At 47.4% G+C, this 20,928-nt stretch overlaps 1 protein-coding gene across 3 annotated transcripts in view; it reads right to left on the bottom strand.

Moving 5' to 3' along the window:
* Window positions 1-20,928, bottom strand: part of APBA2 (amyloid beta precursor protein binding family A member 2) — a 241,508-nt gene that overhangs the window by 53,539 nt on the left and 167,041 nt on the right. For all 3 annotated transcript variants that reach the window (XM_029951927.1, XM_029951928.1, XM_029951929.1), the window contains exon 4: window positions 12,013-13,018. In XM_029951927.1, the coding sequence (XP_029807787.1) occupies window positions 12,013-12,978 (966 nt within the window). In that variant the 5' untranslated portion in view covers window positions 12,979-13,018. The remainder of the gene's footprint in view (window positions 1-12,012; window positions 13,019-20,928) is intronic.

Below are 20,928 nucleotides of genomic sequence, written 5' to 3'. Positions count from 1 at the left end.
TTTTTTAAGAGATACGTTTTATTTTTTTAATTTAAAAATTTTATTTATTTTTTTTACTTTATAAAGTTTTTGTTTAAAGTTTAGTTAGTTAACATACATGGTAAAATTGGCGTCAGGAGTAGAATTTAGCGAGTCAGCACTTACACACAACACCCAGTGCTCATCACAGCAAATGCCTTCCTTAATGCCCATCACCCATCTGGCCCACCTCCCTCGAGCAACCCTCAGTTTGTTCTCTATTGTTAAGAGTTGCTTACAGTTTGCTTCCTTATCTTTCTTCTTTTTCTCCTCTTCCTCTATGCTTATATTGTTTCTTAAATTCCACATATGACTGAAATTATATAGTATTTGCTTTTTCCTCTGACTGACTTACTTTGCTTAGCTTAGCATAATACACTCTAGCTCCATCCACATTGTTGCAAATGGCAAGATTTCATACTTTTTAAAATTTTTAATGCTTATTTATTTTTGAGAGAGAGAGACAGAGCATGAGTGGGGGGAGGGGCAGAGACAGAGAATGGAGACACAGAATCCAAAGCAGGCTCCAGGCTCTGAGCTGTCAATGCAGGGCTCGAACTCACAGACTATGAGATCGTGACCTAAGCCAAAGTCAGAAACTTAACCGACTGAGACACCCAGGCACCCCAAGATTTCATTCTTTTTGATGGCTGAGTAATATTCCATTGTGTGTATGTATATATATATATATATATATATATCCTTTATCCATTCATCAGTCAATGGACATTAGGGCTCTCCATAGTTTGGCTATTGTTGATAATGCTGCTATAAACAGCAAGGTACCCATACTCCTCTGAATCAGTATTTTTGTATCCTTTGGGTAAATACCTAGTAGTGCAATTACTGGAATCATGAGGTGGTTCTATTTTTAACTTTTTGAGGAACCTCCACACTGTTTTCCAGAGTGCCTGCCCCAGTCTACATGCCCACCAACAGTGTAAGAGGGCTCCCCTTTCTCCACATTTTCACCAACATCTGCTGCTTTCCAGGGTCAGTTTCTAGATTTGACTTCTACTCATCTACACAGGCCACCATTCCCAGCATGGCACTGCTACGACCCACTTTCTGTTCTAACACGGGACTGTGCCGTTTCAGTCTATGCTGTTAGTCCGAAGTAATGAACAGCTCAGTGGAACTGCCTAAGGGGGCAAACACTAAAACAAAGTGCTTTGATTCATAATTTGAAAAATAAGTTTAACTGGATAATGTATTATTATTATAAGGTATCAGTGACCCAGTTAGCTTCTATTAAATCCACCTGTTCAACTTGTATGATCATATGATGTAGAGTATTTGGTTTTTGTAACACTGAGAATAAGGCGAGAGAGTAGAATTGGCTGTTGTTTTAATGATATATTTGATGATACATTTTTATTTGAATGATATCAACAATGTAGGACTTCAACTATTTTACTTAAAGACGTGCAGACCCACGGCCTTGTGACCACATGCACCAGTGTCCACAGGCTCAAATGAGTGTGGTCAGCTCACCTCTACTGTGACAACACCAAACTGGTGGTGACTGGCCAAAATGTGTGTGTCTGTGTTCATCTGATACTTACACAGGTTCAGGTTGGCTCAACTTGGTTTTACTGTTTTTGTTTTTGTTTTTTTTTTTTTGAGAGACAGAGAGAGACAGCATGAGCAGGGGAGGGTCAGAGAGAGAAAAGGAGATACAGAATGTGAAGCAGGCTCCAGGCTCTGAGCTAGCAGTCAGCACAGAGCAAGACATGGGGCTCGAACCCATGAACCGTGAGATCATGACCTGAGCCGAAGCCGGACGCTTAGCCAACTGAGCCCCCCAGGCGCCCCGCAACTTGGTTTTAGATGATTCAAGTTGGCTCAGGTGAGTGAATGAGCCAAGAATCTTTTATTTCTTTTCTTCCTCCCTCCCTCTCTTTCTTTTTTCACTGTGGTAAATATACATCATATAAGTTTATCATTTTGACCATTTTTCAGTAGGCAATTCAGTGGCAGGAAATGCATCCACATAGTTGGGCAACCATTACCATCATCCCCCCAGAGAACGTCTCATCTTCCCCAACAAAATACTCTGTCCCCGATTAATACTAACCTCCCATTCGCCCTTCTCCCAGTCCCTGCAGCCCCCACTCTGCTTCTGTCTCTATGAATGGGATTACTCTAGGAGTCTCACAGAAGTGGAGTAATACAGGATTTGTCTTTCTGGGACTGGCTTACTTCACTCACTGTAGTGTCCTCAGGGTACATCCATGTTGAAGCAGGTGTCAGGACCTCCTGCCTTTTACCGGCTGAACGATACTCCACTGTCTGTCAAGGTCTTTTCCTTTGTACTTTGTCACTGTGACTGCGGCACAGAAAACAATCCTCCCACAGTACAGAGAAAAGGACCATGCCATGATTTCTGTCATGGGCCAAACTGCCCATATTTTAGACTACTTGGAATTCTTTGGGCTAATTCATCATGTTTCATTCTTCTTGGCATTTAAAAGAAGATTGGAGATTAAATATTAATGAGATATTAGGTAAGAAAAATCTTGGACACAATTTCACTTCCTAACACCTCCCATAGTTTGTAAATTTGATGCAGCAAACTGAGCCCTGACCTGCCATTGGCCTTGTTTCTGGAGCAGGTTTTGAGGACTGGTGGTTGGCTAGATTATCCCTTCTCTTTTGAAGATTAACATTCATATTTCTCAAAGCGACTAATGTGCTATTTTTATATACTTGGGCCCGAATGAATGAGTGAACGAACAAACAAAGCAGGGGAGAGATCACAGTGAGGAAGAGTTTCTATTCTCATGGCTAGAAAAAAGGGAAGCAGCTGCAGCAGTGGTCAAAAGGACCCAGAAGCCCCCGAGATACCTGGCGTGGGTGTGGCATGGTCCAGGTCTGAGCCTGTCAGAAGGAGACACCTGGACAGGTGAGTCTGAGTCACAGTGCTGGTCAAAGCCAGCAGATCCAGAAGCAATGGGAGTGATAGTTAGGAACAGATGTCTCCCAGCTGCCACCAAGAGCTGATGTGAGGGGAAGCAAGAGACCCAAAGGCTGGGTGGGAAGTGTTGGGGTCGGGAGGGGGCTGCATCGGAAATCAGAGTGGGCAAACAGATCTCAGAGGCAGCGTCAGAGGCCACCTGCAAATGGTCTGGGCCAGTGAAGAGGGAGGCTGACCGAAGAGGGTGAATGGAAAACCTCTCTAAAGAACAACATCCCTCCAACCTTACACGGAGCCCAAGCTGCTCTCCTGGGCACCCAGCCCACACGCACCTCCACATTCAGCTTCACCTGGTGGGCTCACTTCCCAAAGCCACTCTCAAAGTCCCAGAACCTCTCCACTTATCAGCCCTGCTGCCACCAGCCCTTCTCCTGAGCACCCAGCCCCATCTGGACTGGGAAATGTCTGTGGTCTATCTCCCTCTAGAAAGAGGTTCACAATGCAGGCTTATGCCGTTTTTAATCTTTGCACCTCTGGTACCCGGCGCATCGCAGGTGCCAATATGTGTGGGCTATGCGGGAAGAAACTCCGCTGCCAGCAGCCCTGGGAATCTGAGCAGCCTGGCTGGGGCCAGTCGGCTTTGAAGGAGAGTGGGAGTGATGTGCAGAAACTCCAGGCTAAGGAGAGAGCCTCGAATGGTGATTTGGAATTAGTGAGAGATCAGTGTGCCAGAGCCCGGCTCATCTGCTCAGAGAGTGGGTGGGGTTCTTGGTTAATTTCTTATTGGGAACAGAGTGTGAGAATATCAGGGAAGCCCTTGGAAATGCGTACGGATCATCCTGTTCCCAAAAATTAGAAACCCCAGTGCAGAAAGGGACTACGATGTCCCCAGGAGGGCATGTGAGAACTGCCCCTTCAGGAAGTCCCTGCAGGGGCGAGAGCCCACCCGAGGAAGGCCTGAAGAGAAGGAAGAACCTGAGGACATGTGGGAGCAGCCCCCACCTCCAGGCTTCACACACACACTCTCGGTCTCCAGTGTGTCCCTGGCCGGTCCTGGTCCTCCTCCCATCCTGCCTTATAGTGGCGGCCTCGTCCCTCCCTTGATGGCACTCCAGAAGGCAGTGATGACAGCTTGCTCATTGGTGTCCTCAGCCCTAAACTGTTGGCAGAGCCTCACCAACTGCCTCCCCCACATCCTGAGAGAGGGTCCTATGAATCTGAAGCCGTCACTGTCACCATCAGGGTGAGGGCTCCACACCCCTTACATGCCCTGCAGACTCTGATCCATATCAACTTTGCTCCCGGCCACACCAGGAGATAGGACAGTTTTTGGTGCAGATAATATGTCCAGAATGTTCCAGAACTGGGAGCTGGGGTAGCAGAATGGGTGACAGGCTTCCTAGCTCTGGCATTTGCTCTTAACCATTGCACCTTGCTCTCTCTCAAGGACTAAGTGTGGGGAAGTTTCTTCTAGATGATTGCTAGTGGAAGGGCTCTCCATGATTTTTTTGGACAATAAAACAGTGTTTTAGAGACCCTGGCTTTAACCAGATTTTATAAGCACCGAAGCAATCCCAGATTACTGCTAAATAAGCTATTCTGTGACAACAACAGCCACCTCTGGTCATAGGTCTTCAAGAGGCTTCATAAAAATCAAATAAGGCCATAGTGCTGACTCAACAAATAGGCCCAGAGAAATCAAGTCTGGAAGCTTGAATAGATCAAGTGAGGGGCTGACAAGCCTGGATTTTGTTTCTCAGGGTGGCCCCTGGAATTAGTTGTAGCAGGTGCTAGAGCTACTGATCACAGCACTGGGAGCAGAGGAGCCTGGGGAGGGGCACAGGACCCCTGAGAACCCTCCTGTGCTACCTCCCCATGTGCACAAGAAAGGCGGGACCCGATGCCACAGGGGTCAGGAGAACGGGGGCACCTGCAGGATCAGGGCAGGGCTGTGGGAGGAAAGAGGCCACCTGCCCTCTACAGAGGTACAGTCCCCTGACTGGGCCATGTTCTTGTGTCTCAGCACAGAAACTCCTGTCCTCAGCACCTGCCCACAGGCTTTCTCCAGCCCTGCCCTACCTATGGCCAGGTTTGGATAGACTGCTCCTTCCTGGGCACAGTGCGAGTACCAGATCCTCTAGCATACCTGCTGCCTCACGGCATGCTGGTGGAGGTTACCTGGGCGCCAACAATCCCGGGGACTCCTCTCTCAGCCCCTCAGGGGCTCTTGGGGCATGGTACCCTTTACTTAGAGCAGGTGCCCATACTTACTTCCTTTGCCACTGAACAGGGCACATAGAAGAGGTGCCAGCCCACAGGAGGCCCTCAACAGTGCCACCACCGCTCACCCCACCCCTGGGCAGGCGAGGTCACCCATGCACTTAGCATCGTCCCTCCCTATCTGGTGCCAGCATTCCTACCACAGTCTCGAAAGGTCCCTTGCAAAGCAAGCCTCAATTGAAGGCCAAATCACAGCAAAGCAACCTCCACAAGCAGCAATGATAATCACTTTTCATCTGATGTGGTCTCAGGGCCCCGTATCACGTCTCCATTTTAGCTGTTGTATTAACTTGACTACGATGTATTGATTTTCCTTCTTTTCTATTGTCAGAGGGCCCTTTTTAGAAAGCACTGGCTGGACCAATGATAACCAGAAGCATGAAAACCACCAATAATCAAAGAATTCATTTGGTGTGCCATCCCAGCATGCAGCACTATTCTGTACAGTTGCTGCATAAATCAAAGACCTTGAACTAGATGGCCGTTGAAGTGCTGATGTGCACCCAGCCCACGGAGTGCATGGAACAGGACAAGGTATGTCTGGCCACTCGAGAAATCTCTAGAGACCCAAAGGAAGAGAATAAATCTATTAAGTGAGAATTTCAGGCACAGAGCAGATATTTTCAGAATACTTTTTCTCAAGACAGATGTCACAGACTAACACATGAAAAAGAGAGGGATTCTGAAAGAGTCACTTCAAACCAAACCCAGTCCTTGTTAAACTGAGATGCACAGAGACTACAAGAACCTGCTATCCCAGGCCACTCAGCAGATCTATGCTAAACAAACGATCTTTGGTTCTAAACAAACATGTTCTTACAGGAGCATGGAGAAGTAGCCCCCCAGGGGAGCCCCTGCTCCTAGGAGGTGTTATCGATGACCTGCCAAGTCCCCAAAGTTCACCTCTGAGCTGTGAGACGAGAGTCCCACTGAGGTCCTCCCTCTACACACACCGCAGAGGTAGGTGCAGAAATTGGCAATTCGATCTGGATATTCAATACAAACTAGGCTGGATACAACTCACGTAGTCTTCAGTTGCCATACGTAAAAACCAAAACATGTCGACAAAGCTCCATTAAAGTAAGGAAAATGGTGCACGAATGATATCTACTTGCCCACTAGGATCTAGGACCTGAGCCCTCATGAAGTCGAGATGTTGGGACAATTTTACAGACTGGAGGTCTTTTGTCCACAGGTCATCTCACCAGTGTCATAACACATGGACCACGAACAACAGAGCATTTACTCATAAAAACAAGTAAATAAGGTTAAAATAGAAGAGACGGCCACTCATTGGGAGCAATACTACCCAATTCACCTACACAGACTCACTCACCAGTGGGCAGATTCAAACACATCCTGCCACAGTAGTCAGCTTTACCTCTTCTGGAGGCCCTTCTAGAATGGCACAGTGCAAGGGCACCTAGGTGGCTCAGTCGGTTAACTGTCCAACTCTTGATTTCGGCTCAGGTCATGATCTCATGGTTCATGAGTTTGAGTCCCACGTCAGGCTCTGTACTGACAGCACAGAGCCTGTTTGGGTTCTCTCTCTCTCCCCTCCCTCTCTGCTCCTACCCTGCTCATGTGCGCACTCTCTCACACTCTCTCTCAAAATAAATAAAGTTTTTAAAAATTAAAAAAAAAAAGAAGCATACAGTGCAGTGGTCAGAGGCCTGAATTTTGGTGCCTACCCCTGAGTTGTGTGAACAGGGGTGTGGTAGTTATCCAACATAGGTCTTAACTGCCTAATTTGTAAAACAAGAACAACCCAGGTCCCTATCTCTTCCAATTGTTCTAGGATTCACTTAGATCAGAAGTCCTTCGCACAGTGCTGGCCATGACCACCAACACCAGGCTCACCACCACCAGCACCCAGGGACTCCCCACAAATGGGAAAACAAGAAACATTAACTCCTCAGAAGCTAAGGATCCCAGCGGAGACAGAGGTGACCACTTTTCCACAATCAACATTGTGGGTTGATGGTGAATCATCCTGGGACTGAGCCATGAAGGGAGAGATCTCAGGAAGTTGTGTGATCTGGCTTTCTGTCCCCCTAGGACACACAACTGTGGTCAGTTATCTCCCTGATAGGCCCTGCCTGCAGAGAAAATGGGCTGATAATCAAGATTTTGGAGGAAACACTGGCTAAGCAGGGCCAGGGGTCTTTGTTGCAGTGAGTCTAGGATTTCACACAGCACATGTATAACCAAGGAGTGAATCTCTGAGATGGGAAACCTTTACAGTAAAGTTTCTCAAGCTCATCTGCCAATCAGATACAGTCATTTCTCCTTGTTCAGCGCAGTTACATTCTCTAAACCTGCTGTGAACTCTGCATGTATGAATACTGACCCACCTCATAGGAGAAATACAGGATGAGGTTACTGCGAAGCTTCTGGTCACCATTTTTATCAACTACTCAATACATAACCTTGTTTTACGTCTGTTTCTTATTTGTTTTTGTCTTATGTGTGTTCCCTAAAGACACATTTAATGTGTATTCCTCACAGATGATTACACCCAGTATTTCCTTATACTAAAACTAGCTAAGAAGAGTCTAACATCTTCCTGACCCTGGATAAGAGCGCAAATTTCACTGGCTCCCAGCCTCATCACAGTGCCTTCACCGTGCTCCTTTTATTAATGGTCATCTCATGAAGCCACAAAGTGGCCCTTTTCCAGTGCTTCTTCACACATTATACATGTTATTTTAGCACTTTCCAGAGCAACCTCATGTACAGATTGGTGAATTTCCTCTTCCCCTTTCTGGCTGTGCCATATTGCTGACTCCTGGCCAATAGCTCTCTAAGTCACACCTACAAGAAATATCTAACACAACGTATTTTTCTCCATAAGGCACACCGTAGACTTCCCACGCTTCGAAACATCAGACCGTGCTCCAGCACTGCACATGGGGGTCATTTAGTCACCAAACAGAAAGCACAAAAATGCAGAAAACATGGCACTAAAAGGCCCGTGAAAAGGACACCGGTTTGCAGTATGAGAGCTGAAACAAGAAGGCAGTGTCCCCTTGTTCAAACTCAGCTGGGATCATGCACAATGACTCACGTGTCTGCCTCTCTGTGCATGTCCACAAATCTTGCAAAAGGGCCACGAGTACTGATTTTAAGCTTACACATAAATGTTAGCGAGTAGGCCAGTTCACGATCCATGAACAGTAAGGATCAGTCAGGAGTGCCTGGGTGGCTCAGTGGGTTAAGGAACTGACTTTTGATTTCAGCTCAGGTCATGATCTCAGGCTCTGAGCTGGCAGGGCAGACCCTTGTTTGGAATGCTCTCTGCCTCTCTTGTCTGTCTGTCTGTCTGTCTCTCTCTCAAAATAAATATACTTTTAAAAAAAGAATAAGATTTAGCCATGATTTATTTGCATATCTAACGGAATGCTGGTTTGCTTCTTTGACTTGAAAACTCTCAACGACAGAATTTGGCCATGCCATGTGACAAAATGGTTTTTTGCTTGTACTTTCCAAAGTTTCCTCAATAAACACGGATTGCTTTGAAATAGCTTTCTTCTCTAGAAACCCTCATGCATGCACACATCTCTGTCCTCAGTCATACTGTGTCCTCCTGCAATCTGAGTCTATATTCTTTGGTTTCTCTCACATCCTGCCTTCCTCCCCAACCCCAATGCAGACCTCTGGGTCTCACAGTGTTACACAGGAGAGAGGTCCACATGCAAACCGGAGCCTTTTCAAAAGAAAACACACCAAAGGAAACATGTGCAGCAACAAGCAACATCTAGAGCACATAAAATTCTCCTAAGACGTAGAAAAGCACTCAGACTCCACAAGATAAAGAGAATCAAAATTCTCTCCATGAATCAAAAATTCATAGAAAAACAGTAGCAAAGGATCCCTGGATGGCTCAGTCCATTAAGCATCTGTCTTCAGCTCAGATCATGATCTAACAGTTCATAGGTTCGAGCCTGGTTTCAGGCTCCAGCTTCGGGCTCTGTGCTGACAGCTCAGAGCCTGGAGCCTGCTTCAGATTGTGTGTCTCCCTGTCTCTCTGCTCCTCCCCTGCTCGCTCGCTCTCTCTCTCTCTCTCTCTCTCAAAAATAAACATTAAAAAAAGAAAAAGAGAAGTAGCAAGAAAAACATGGGAGATGGCTGATGTTCATACCCACAATGGGAACTTATTCTCAGGCAATAAACTGAGAGAAAACTTGTACAGATACCTTTGCCTGTCTGACGTGTAAGAGACAATGCCATCGGCAACCTGAATGCTCAGTGGCAGGTACGTGCAGATGGATGAATTAGATGGCACGTGGCCTGAATGGAACATTCAAAGGTCAGTAAAAATGATCATGAAAATTATAAGGCAACACAAAGAAACATTTGTAACATGTCAGATTTTAAAAGGTGGATGGCAAAATTACATGTGGACGGCAAAGACAGCCACGCACGTTATTCATGTTCAATGCTAGGGCTGGAAAGGAACATGGAAAAACCATCTGTTAGGATGGTGGGATCCACAGAAGAGACTTCCTCCATCTTCTAATTCCATTGTGATACTATTGTCCACACAAGGATGAAATAAAATGCTACGCAATACTCTTCCAAGTGTCTGTGACATAACTTCTCAAGCTTTAAAATGAGGATTAGAGAGGTCAGGGATGCTATGCAATTCTTCCTCCAGCAGAAGCCTTCCACGGTATCGCCTCTCGACCTTGAACGTGGCCTCCTGTCACATGTGGATTCAGCAGCCCCGCGGTGGGGCCCTGCAGAGGGGCCATGAAACCCACTTCAGAAAGGAGACTGGGTGGCCAACATTGCCCTTTGTCCATTAGCTATTTTGTTTTGCTTTGTTTTGTTTTACTATAGCCTCAATCCCAGGCGATGCCACACTAACTGTAGAAGGCCCGGGGAAAGGCCAGCGTGGGACTCAGGCACCTTGTCCACTTAGGTGAGGCTGCTCTTTTGTCGGCTCCTACCACACAATCCGGCTGTCCCGAGGGGAATAAGGGATTCCTTTTAGGAAGGCAGGCTGTGACCTGAAGCAAGGAGTCACCACATTTCCCACTGGACCTCCCTCGTCACACAATCTTGCTTTCCAGATGATCCTATCACAGTGGCTCTTTCTGGTCAAATTTCAAAAGGGTCCTCATCTGGAGAACGGGTCACCAGGGTCTACAGGATGGGAAGACCCAGGTCACGTTCACTCAGGCACAGCAGAGCCCTCCAAAGGAATCTTCAGGCCCCATGTTAGCACTGAGCTCGGCATCACCAAGGTGCTCTCTTCGATGGAATTAATTTGTGAATGAATGAGTAAACCAAAAAAGCTATGCAATACATAACCAGCTTAAAGGAGCTTCTCCAAGAGCATGTGCTTCGAGGAGACTATTTCGGGAGAGAAGTTACCTGCTCACCCACTCAACGTCATCCCTCCGAGGAGTAGAGCTCCTCCTGGGTCTTCAGCAATGGCTCAGGATGTCCCCCACCTGCCCTTTGAAACCACCCCACCACCCATCCATTCCATCCTATTCATCCATCCCTCAGGTTCTCCAACCCAAAGCCTGCATTTTTGCTCAAATTAGCATCTGGTACAGCACAAAAACAGCAAAACATCAGGTCTTGCTCACTCCCTGTCATACTCTAAAGATAATGTTCTCTTGACAGGAACTTTGCCAGGGAAGTCATTTGTTACTAGGCACAGTATGCCACCTGCTCTGTGCAGCCCACATCAGTGCCTGTGGCGCCATAGCCATGGCTTGGCAATGAGTCCAACTCCGCTGAAGTGAAGAAGGCCGGCAGTGCTTTGGCCCAAAGCCCAGACCCTGGGCCCCGAGCCACCTGCCCTTGGGGGAAGCTCCCCACATCCACTCATGCAACAGCGGTGTCTCTACCTCCCAGAGCCCTCGGTGCAGGCACAACTGCCATGAATGACGAGAACACCCTGAAAGTGAAGTCCACTTACATTCAATAATCCTTAAAAAGAACAAAAGGCATCAACAGCAAAGGCCAGAAACCCAGCAAGTCATCTGACTTCTATCCCAAACACACACCCTTAGTATATTAACTCATGGACTCTTCCGGGGAGGGGGGGGAAATACTAATTAAGACTTTAAAAGATATAAAAGCATTTCATTGTCATTTGGCCAAAGAATTGGGCAAACAGAAGCTCCTTTACATGAGTGTAATAGTCACATCTTCTTTATATTTTCACAGAGGGGTGTTTTGGTTTTTTTTGAAAAGCAGCTTTTCAACTGTAGCTAACAGAATATATGCTCACTTTGATATAGTTAAAAGAAAATAAAGTTATTCTTAAATCCATTGGTCTCATTAATATGCCTTTCCTCTCTAAGACTTTGTCAAACCTTCAAATAATTTTTTTCAAAGTAGTTATTTACAGCTAATGGCCCATAATGCCAAGCCCCTGAGCTTTCAGAAAAGTGTCAGTGGGAAACAGTGGCCCCTGTGAAATGCACTCAGGTCACTGCCCCTGGTCACTGGGGCAGCCAACCACTGGCTGCCACAGTATGCGCCCCCAGCAACCCCACAGCCTTGTCAATGTCCCATAAGCCTGAGAAAAAAACCTGGCAGGGGGATGGTAGTCACACAGGGCCACCCTAACCACAAATAGATCCAGCGCAAACTGGATGTAGGTGGGAGGTGTCTCCTGGAAGGCACTAGAATGTCCCCACACCTGCTACATAAGTGAATGAATGCAGAATTAAACATGCACTTGAACTCTGGGCTTTGGCATGGGTGACAACAGAGCATCCTTTGCCCTCTGGGTCCCTCCACCCCCTTCTCTCTGGGGACAGCCAGAGTCCTACCTGCTCTTGGGGCCACTTTGGCCTCTCCTCTGGAGTCCTCGACTTGGTCTTGAAGCCTCTCTGGGGGTCTCCGGAGTGCTTGGCCTCAGGAGGGAGGTTCAGCGACTTGGGCCTTCCCTCATGTCTGCTAGGGCCGTGGCTGGCCTCACCGGGTGGGCAGGCCTCTGTGGAGTCCCCGGGCCCCGGCTCGGGTCCCCGTACCAGCACGTGTTCAGGGCTGGCCTCACCAGCGCTCGTGATGCTGGTCATGCTCAGGCTCATCTTGATCTCAGCCACAATCTGGTCGATGTCCTCCTCTTGGTCCTCCAGGTCCCCGTCCCCACGCCTCGGGCGATAGGGGGAGGCACTGCCCGCATTCCCGTTGGTCTCCGTGGGGTAGTAGTCCTGGTAGCCCTCTTCGCTGGGACAGTAGTGGACACCCTCTTCCTGGTCCTGGGCCTCCAGGACAGAAGCCTCGTCCTCCGGGATGGGGAGGTGGCCATCCCGGTAGTCCGGGCTGCCTTCATCCCCGTGGCCGTGCGGATGCGGGCCTGCCGAGTCCGTCCACTCCTCCACGGCCTCCTGGCACTCGTCCGTCTCCAGATGGCGTGTGCCATGGGCCAGGTACCCCTCCCCGTTGCAGTCCATGCCCTCCAGGTAGCTGTCATCCTCTGGGCAGTAGCGGATGTAGTAGGTGATGCCCTCCTCCTCCTCGGGGAGGCCCTCATCATAGTCTTCCTCCTCAGAGGTGTTGTTCACGTAGTCGGAGCTGGAGTCCCCATCAGGGCTATGGTCGTGGCACCCCTGGTCCGGAGGTGTGGGGCTCTCAGGCTGCAGGGTGGCCAGCTCCAGCCCCTTGGGCACATACTCTGCCAGGGGCAGCTCTGCGTCCTCACTCTCAGGCTCCTGGCCGTGGGAGATGGGGCCCGGCCTCACCCGGTGGTCCAGCATGCTGCTCGCCGTGCTCTGACGCTTCCGGCTGGCCATGGCGAACGCTCACGCGGCCATCGTCACCTGCAGGCAGCCACTGTGGGGAGGAACGTTGGAGAGGACAATCAGAACCCCATAAAGCATGGCCGACCCAAGACTCCCACCAGGCTGCCAGCAGCGGGACCCACAGGAGTGTCTCACCACCATGTTGTCTCAGGGCAGTGTTAATGCACATCTGTCCAAATAATGTGATGTCCCCACTGCAGCTGACTCGCTTATGGAGAGCAACACACGCCCATGCCACAGAGAAGCGGGGGACACGCAGGGCTGGGGGGAAGAAGGCAGAGGCGAGGTGAGGCCCTTGCCATTTGCCAGGATGACTCCCTCCTTCCCAGAACATCATTGGCTCATTCATGACTTCTTAAAAATGCTCACCCAGTTTGGGTACCCAAGGTGACAAGACAAGGAGTCATCAGATCAAATTATTTTCTCTCAAAAAGCAAAAGAGAAGTTTTCATTCAGAAGACATGAGGAGGTCTGATGAGGACGTAACACTACCTTCCAAGTCTAAATTCACTACTCCCCAAAGGCCTCCGGTTCCCTCCCTGACCAGCTGTCTGGCCCTCCCCAGCACATAGAAGCCTCTCCTTCCTCCTCGCTCCAAACCAAGCAGCATTCCCCTCGTGACCAGACTTGCCAGGAACTGTCTAGGCTGAGCACCATACAGAGAGGCTGAAGGGGAGCCAGGCCTCAGGGGAGGGGGGATGCCGGTGGGGGGCGCGGGACGCGCTGCCTGGCCATGGAGAGAGGGTAGAGGGTGCGGCTGGATGAGAGCTTGCAGGATGTGGGTCATGGCATCTCGGGGCACTGCGAAGATCCTGTAAGTCCAAATGGGGGCGGCGCCTGGGCGGCTCAGTCTGTTAAGCAACCAACTCTCGGTTTCAGTTCAAGTCATGATCTCACAGGTCGTGAGTTCAAACCCTGCAACAGGCTTCATGCTGACAGTGCAGAGCTTGCTTGGGATTCTCTCTCTCCCTCGCTCTCTGTCCCTCCCCTGCTCACTCTGTCTCTCTCTCAAAATAAATAAATAAACTTAAAAAAATGAAGCACATCCTTACCCCACCCCCCAGGACTCTGCATTTTATCCACAAACAGCTCAGAGTGGTTTCAGCAGGTGCGTGACATACAGGATTCCTGTTTTGGTCTCATCTCTCTGAGCCCAGTGAGGAAGAGGTACTGGAGGACAGACAGCTGCAGGGAGGGAGGGAGACTGGTGAGGTCTCCTGCAGCTCTAGGGAATGTGAGGTGCCAGCACAGGGAAAAGGCATAGGGGATATTCAAACGGATGGTTAATGTTTTATCTCTTCAGCTGAGTGAGGACCCAGATGTTTGCTTTATTCTTGAAATGGTACTTTTACATTACATATGCCTTGTTTTTGTTTGCATCGTAATGCATTTATTTTTTTATTTATAGTTTATTGTCAAGTTGGTTTCCATATAACACCCAGTGCTCTTCCCCACAAGGGCCCCCTCCATGACCATCACCCTTCTTCCCCTTACCCCCTCCCTCTTCAGGCCGGTTTGTTTTTGGCATTCAAGAGTCTCTCATGATCTGCCTCCCTCCCTCTCCCTAACTCTTTTTCCCCCTTCTCCTTCCCATGGTCCCCTGTTAGGTTTCACTCATAGGTCTAACAGGAGAAACCTAATGCATTTATTTTTAAAAACTTCTTCTGGTGTCCAGAGAAGAAATGAGACCCTGTACACACGAAAATGGTTACAATGGTAAATTTCATGTTGTGTATATTTCACCACAATTAAAAAAATTTTTTTAAGGAAATGAGAGCGTAAAGCAGTGGGAATGAGAGAGGAGCTTGACTTAGTATTTAGGCAGTGGAAGCAATGGGTCTGGGCTCAGCAGGATTAGAGAGCAGAGACAAAGGCTCTCATGCCAGTCCTGCCCAGGCTCTGAGTTTCCCTGGCTAGACATCCTTTCTTCTACCTCATCTCCCGCTAAAAGTCCTAAACTAAAGACCCTTTGCATTCTGTTTTTCCCTAGAGTACCCACACCGCATTTTGCTTATAGTGGCACCCAAAACACATTTTTCTATGAGACTGAGTTTACCAGATGGCCACAGTCACAGCACTGTGAATATTCCCCAAAGAATGGAGGAGATAATGATTTCATCTGTCCAGATACTCAGAGTGTGAGCATCATTACTGATAGACCCACATGCCTCTGACATGTGAATTCACTCCAACAAAATTTCCTATTACAAGAGGCTCATGAATGGCTGTCTCTGGGTAGCATCACTAGATGCTGAAAGATTCACAGAGCATTCTCCAGAGCAGCCCGCAGTCTAGAAAGATACCCCACCAGGAATATTATCACTGAGATGGACGCTGTAGGGCATGAATATCCTCAGAAGTTACCTCATCCACAAACCCCAAAACTGACAGGATGACCCCAGAGATTTATTCCCAGGCAGGGAGGGAGATGCTCAGTGTTCACTAAAATACAGGTGAGAGGAAGTATCAAAGGCACTGACCTGCCTCACAGCCATTTATCATTTTACAACAGATCTCTTACATTCACAGAGGAGAGCCAACCACCAGGGACATGCATATATTGTAGGACTGACAGAAGGAACTTGGCAACCACCTTTTTGTGGACACAATCTCTAGTAGCAACCCCCAAAATGGTTCCTAAAGCATGCACTGAATGCAGGGGCTAAGAGACGGCCAGATTCCTACACCTTGAGACTCAGGATGGTCAAAGGCAAATGGGGCTGGCAGTCAGCTGCCCCTGAACACACAGTTCCGATTCCTTGGGAGTAACTCGATCTCTATAGCATCTCTGTAGCTCCCCAAGTCATACACATTGCAGAGATCCACATCCTTGATAAAGAACACATACCTCCTAACTTCAGATTCCATCTTAACCCCAAATTCTAGGTCATTTGAGGGATAAAACCCGTATGTAAAATACAAATGCATGTATGCCCACATCTACATATAACACATATACACATATAAGTGTATACATTAATGTGGGACAGTCCTTGATCCCATAAATAATATACCCAAGCCAGCCAACACGTCAACAGAATATTGGGGAAACTGTGACTCAATGATTATTAGGTTCATTTGAAAAAATAAATATGTGAAAATAGCTCAGAAAGATCTAAACCTGAGAGTAATGAAGAACTTTGCTTACTCTGAAGTTCGGGGCCTGAGATCAAGACCTGAGCCAAGATCAAGAGTTGGACGCTTAACCGACTGAACCATCCAGATGCCCCCATTTATTCAAGACTTAAAAGGTCTTTCAACAGCATTACAGGACTCTTCATAGTGAGTTTATTCTTAGATATTATTATCTTCTGGTAGCAGTAGTGTCTGCCATTATATATTTACCTGTTTATTGTTGGTACATAGAAAACATCTATACTGATCTTGTAAAAGTCCATTTTTTAATTCTAATAATTTTCAGTTGGTAATTTTGTTCCTCTCATTTCCAGCATTTTATCACCATGTCTGGATGTACTGCCCTGGCCTGCTACTACACAGTTAAATGGTGGAGCTGCTAAGAGGCATCCTTGACTTATTCCTAATTGCAATGAAAATGTCTTTACTTCTTACCAGGGCTGGTCCAGGGTGAAGCATGTACGGCACTCAGCTCAGTCACAAAATTTAACGGGGCAGGGACCCCTGGCTGGCTCTGTCAGTTAAATGTCTGACTCTTGGTTTCAGCTCAGGTCATGATCTCACAGTTTGTGAGTTCAAGCCCTGGGTCAGGCTCTCTTTCTGTCTCCCTAACCCATGTCTCTCTCTCTCTCAAATAAATAAACTTACAAAAAATGAACAAAATTTAAGAGGGCACAAAAAAAAGAGAGACTATTTTAACGCAACACTTTTAAAAATAAAAAATAATGCAAAAAATACCAAAATGTTACATAAAGACAAGATCAGTATTATTGATTTTTCTCTTTGCCTCAGGTTTCCATACAGCTCTGGCTGGATATTGTGAATGATACTGTTTTTTTAAAAAGTTTTCACCATCAAATACCATTCTGGTTGTTGGCTTTTCTAGAGTTTGACAGTGCAGATCTTCTGATCTGGTTCTCTTTTCCATGGATACAAATGGAAAGGAACCCACAACAGAATCCTGGATGGCAGCCGCATCTTTGAAGGTTTGCAGAATTACGTTTAACCTTCCCAGACACTTTTGGTATAGGAGAAAGAACCCTCCTATTAAAGATGAAGACAGAGGTCCTTGTTTACATTCAGACCTCCATTTACTGTCAGGCCTTGGGCAAGATATTTAACAGAGAGATGGCCTTCCACCCTTGTGGTAAATTGGAAATGATAGCACCTGCCTTCAGGGGTTGAAGTGGGTTAAATAGGAAAATAACCAACGCAGGCCTCAACTCCATAACGTTTCTTTTTACCTACTGTATACAGGGAATTGAGGAAAATTTTAAATGAAATGTGAAGAGAGAGAATGCCTGACAAGGTGTGTGTCTTCAATGAGTAATGGAACTCTGCTGACACAGGGAGCTGGAAATGCTGCTGTCAGGTGACAGTCACCCCGGCCAGGGACACAATGTGCATCTCAGCAATAGGATATGGGTGCGTCGAGGTAGGAGTGCAGGAAAGGGGGAGGTGTTGAGGAAAGCCAAGAGCTGCTTCCCCAATGCCGTGGTTCACCCACTTTGATGGGTAGAAGGCCCACCGGGGGCGGGGGGGGTTTGCAGGTTCATGGGCCTAAGATTCTGAGCAGATGAGCCAAAGCCAGGCCTAGAGCTGCAGGTGGTTCTGCTCTCAGGGGCTCTAGGGCTGCACTGAACCTTGCCCTGAATGATGCTTTGGGGTCTCCGGGGGCTTTCCACGAACTACAGAATGGATTTGACCTCCTTGCCAAGAAAATACAAGGCCCTTCCCTAGCTGCCCAGGCCATCATGTTCTGTGCATTTTCTATCCTTTTCAAGATCTAGCTCCTGGGTCACCTATACTCCCTCCCAGTAGGACAAAGGTGGGCAGCCTGGTTCCACAAAGGCTATTCAGAGAACAGCAGACACTTTCCAGACCAGAAAGGTGTGGTGAGGTCCAAGGGCAGGGAGAAGGAAAGGTGGGGCAAAGTGAAGCCAGGTGGTTCCTGAAAAAGGAGCTCTGAGCTTATAATATCCAATGTAGTCCAGCAAAGCTGTGTTTGACAGCACAAGGCACTACACGCTGCCATTCCACGGGAGGGCTTGCAGCTCAATGACAAAGGATTCCCGTTATAACACCTCAGTGACAAGCAGCTTGTTCAGCACCCTTCCTATCTGCAGGGAGGCCCCACACAGCCGCCAAACCTCACCTTCCTGGGCCCCAAGGCTCTGTAAGCTCACAAGCAACATCTCATGGAAAGATCTGTAGTCATTTCAGTGCATTCTCCTTCTGGGGGTGCAACAGTTTCAAGGGGACAGCTGCCCTGTAGGAGGCTCTGAGGAGCATCACGCCCTGCCTTGGGAAGAGGGCAGGACACGTGACTAATCTTAGCACATCATTTGTTAAATGAACGCGGGCAGATTTTCGTACCCAGGAGGTGACTGCTTCTCAGGGCACAATACTTCCCAGAGAGAAGGATCACGATTTGTTCTGTGGTGTACCTAATAGGGAATATAGACAAGAAGAGACACCCGCTCAGAGCTGTCCCATCCACAGACAGCCACTGTTGATTTTGTCGTGTATTTCTTTCCATTCTCCTTTCTACACATCTCTTTTGCATCGCTGAAGTCTTGCTGTAAACACTGGCATGTTCTCCTCTCCTAATATAATATATAAGCAGTGGGAACCCTCTGCAATTATGATTTTAATGGCTACATAGTATTTCCTGGCCCAATAGACAGAATCTAACCATTCTCTATTGATATATGGATGGTGTCCTTCTTTTCATACGATAATGTCCTCATGTCCCTGAGGATACACTCTAGGCCTTATACCCCCTTTCAGGGCTTTTACCCAGGACCCTGTAAACTTTCCTCCAATCCAAGGTCCAGGTCCTCAGAAAAGCTCCAGGAGGACTCTAGCCAGGAGACAGTTCACCACCCCTACAGCAGGGAGCCGGGAGATTTTACATGCGAGCCTGTGAACAAACATAGTGAAGTCCTCTGCTTCTGATTAATCATATTAAAGATAAATCCTTCACAACAGACCATCTGGAAAGCAATTCAAATGTACAGAAGAAACACGATTACCTGCGATGCATCCAAGAAAATGCAAATGAGGCCCTGTGTCCAGACTCAATTAATTCTAGAACAGCAAGCACATAAATCAGTAGAAAATGCAGACCCTGACTCGGTGCTCGCCACTCTCCTCCTGAAACATGCTAATGAGATGTGGGAAATAAAGGCTTATTGTCAACAATAAAGAGCCCCAGTGTCCTTATTCGAAACCCCATTTTTCTTGTGCATGGGAAAACAGCATTAGTCCGTTCTTAGAAATGCTACTAGTAAGCAGACCAACATGAAAAAGACTGACTCGGTGGCCACGCTACAGACCAGGTAAAAATGTTATCGTACAAAATGAGATGTGTACTCAACCAAATGGCTGCTGCCCACAGTCTTGTTCCCCAGTTCCATCTCACAGGTTGTAAAGATAATAGCCTCTTTTTCCTTTCAAGTATGATTTAGTACAAGCTGGGTGTACACAGCCCTAGGGTACACCTGTATAGTCAGTTCAAGCAACCCAGGCGAAAGTCATTGATGAAGCATCTTGCTACAAGATCAGACAACCACAAGCTCTGAAGAGACGTTAATAATTTCCCCCAAACCAGGATGAGTTCAGACACCGTCACACAAGATGCTGCAACCTCGCTCAGCTCACACAGGGATATGCTTCTCTTTGAAAAATGGCAGGAAAAAAAAGGGCAAAAAATGTTGAGCCTACACCAAACCTTCAATAACAGGCTCTTAGTTAAGCCAATGTTAGCACATCCACAAGACCACAAGACTATTATGCGGCGATTAAAATATTTACAAAGAGTTTATCACATAAAATGCACTGTTATAATTTATTCACAATCAAATAAACATAGAATAACCTGTGAAGAAATATGTTCAAACACCATCAAGGGTTTCCTTTGAGTGATGGGGTGATAATTGTATTTACTTTCTTTCCTTCTTTTCTGAGTATGGTTCTTCTCTAGACTATTAACACATAAAAAGGCACGAACCAAGCCCTCCACAGCCACAGCTGCCAGGTGGCATTTCTGCATAGGAAGGACATAGGTCTCAGCATCCCTTGAAGGAGTCCTGGGATGTGCGTGGGGACTGATTAGTTCCATCTGGGCCTTTCAGTACGCCAGGATACCTGCCCCACCGCATCCTCAGCTCGGGAATGATCTGACCCTGAAATACGATTTAAAAATGCCGTCAGCCCTTCACCAATGGCAAGTCCCCAGGAGCTGGTTCTGAATCCCACAATGTAATCTACACCTGAAATCAGCATTCATGCCATAATGCATGCAGTGTGGTACCCATGTGCACGTGTGGGCCCGCAGACACTTCCTGCTCGTGTTAGTTACCCCTAATTGTAAGAAGTGACCTCTCTCCCCCAAGACTCCCAGAAACACTGGTGGCTTACCCCGGTCAGTGCCTGTTCTTACTTGTATTCAGAAGGAAATCAGGGTCCGGATAAGACGGCAATTAAAGAACACAAAAATTTTCAGCAATATGCTTGAGAATGATGAGGAAAAACACGTAATGCAGGCATTTGCCAAAACCTTGTACCAGGAAGGACATTCTAAACACATCCTTTACCAAACCCATCCTCAGAGACAAAGGACTCAGTCACCCCAGAGAAAGCAGCCACAAAACCAGAGAGAAAACTGGAGTCCTTTGTGCTGGCTGTTCAGCTATATCCTACGAATGCTTTCTAAAGACACGCATCATCCACTGTGCAGATGTAAAATAAGCCATTATGGGCTGAACTGTGTCCCCTCCCCCTCCAAATTTATACCTTCATGTC

Source organism: Suricata suricatta, chromosome 9 (genome assembly GCF_006229205.1).
Source record: "Suricata suricatta isolate VVHF042 chromosome 9, meerkat_22Aug2017_6uvM2_HiC, whole genome shotgun sequence".
Lineage (NCBI taxonomy): Eukaryota > Metazoa > Chordata > Mammalia > Carnivora > Herpestidae > Suricata > Suricata suricatta.
Note: the sequence above shows the minus strand (reverse complement) of the source record. Positions and strands in the feature narration are given on the sequence as shown.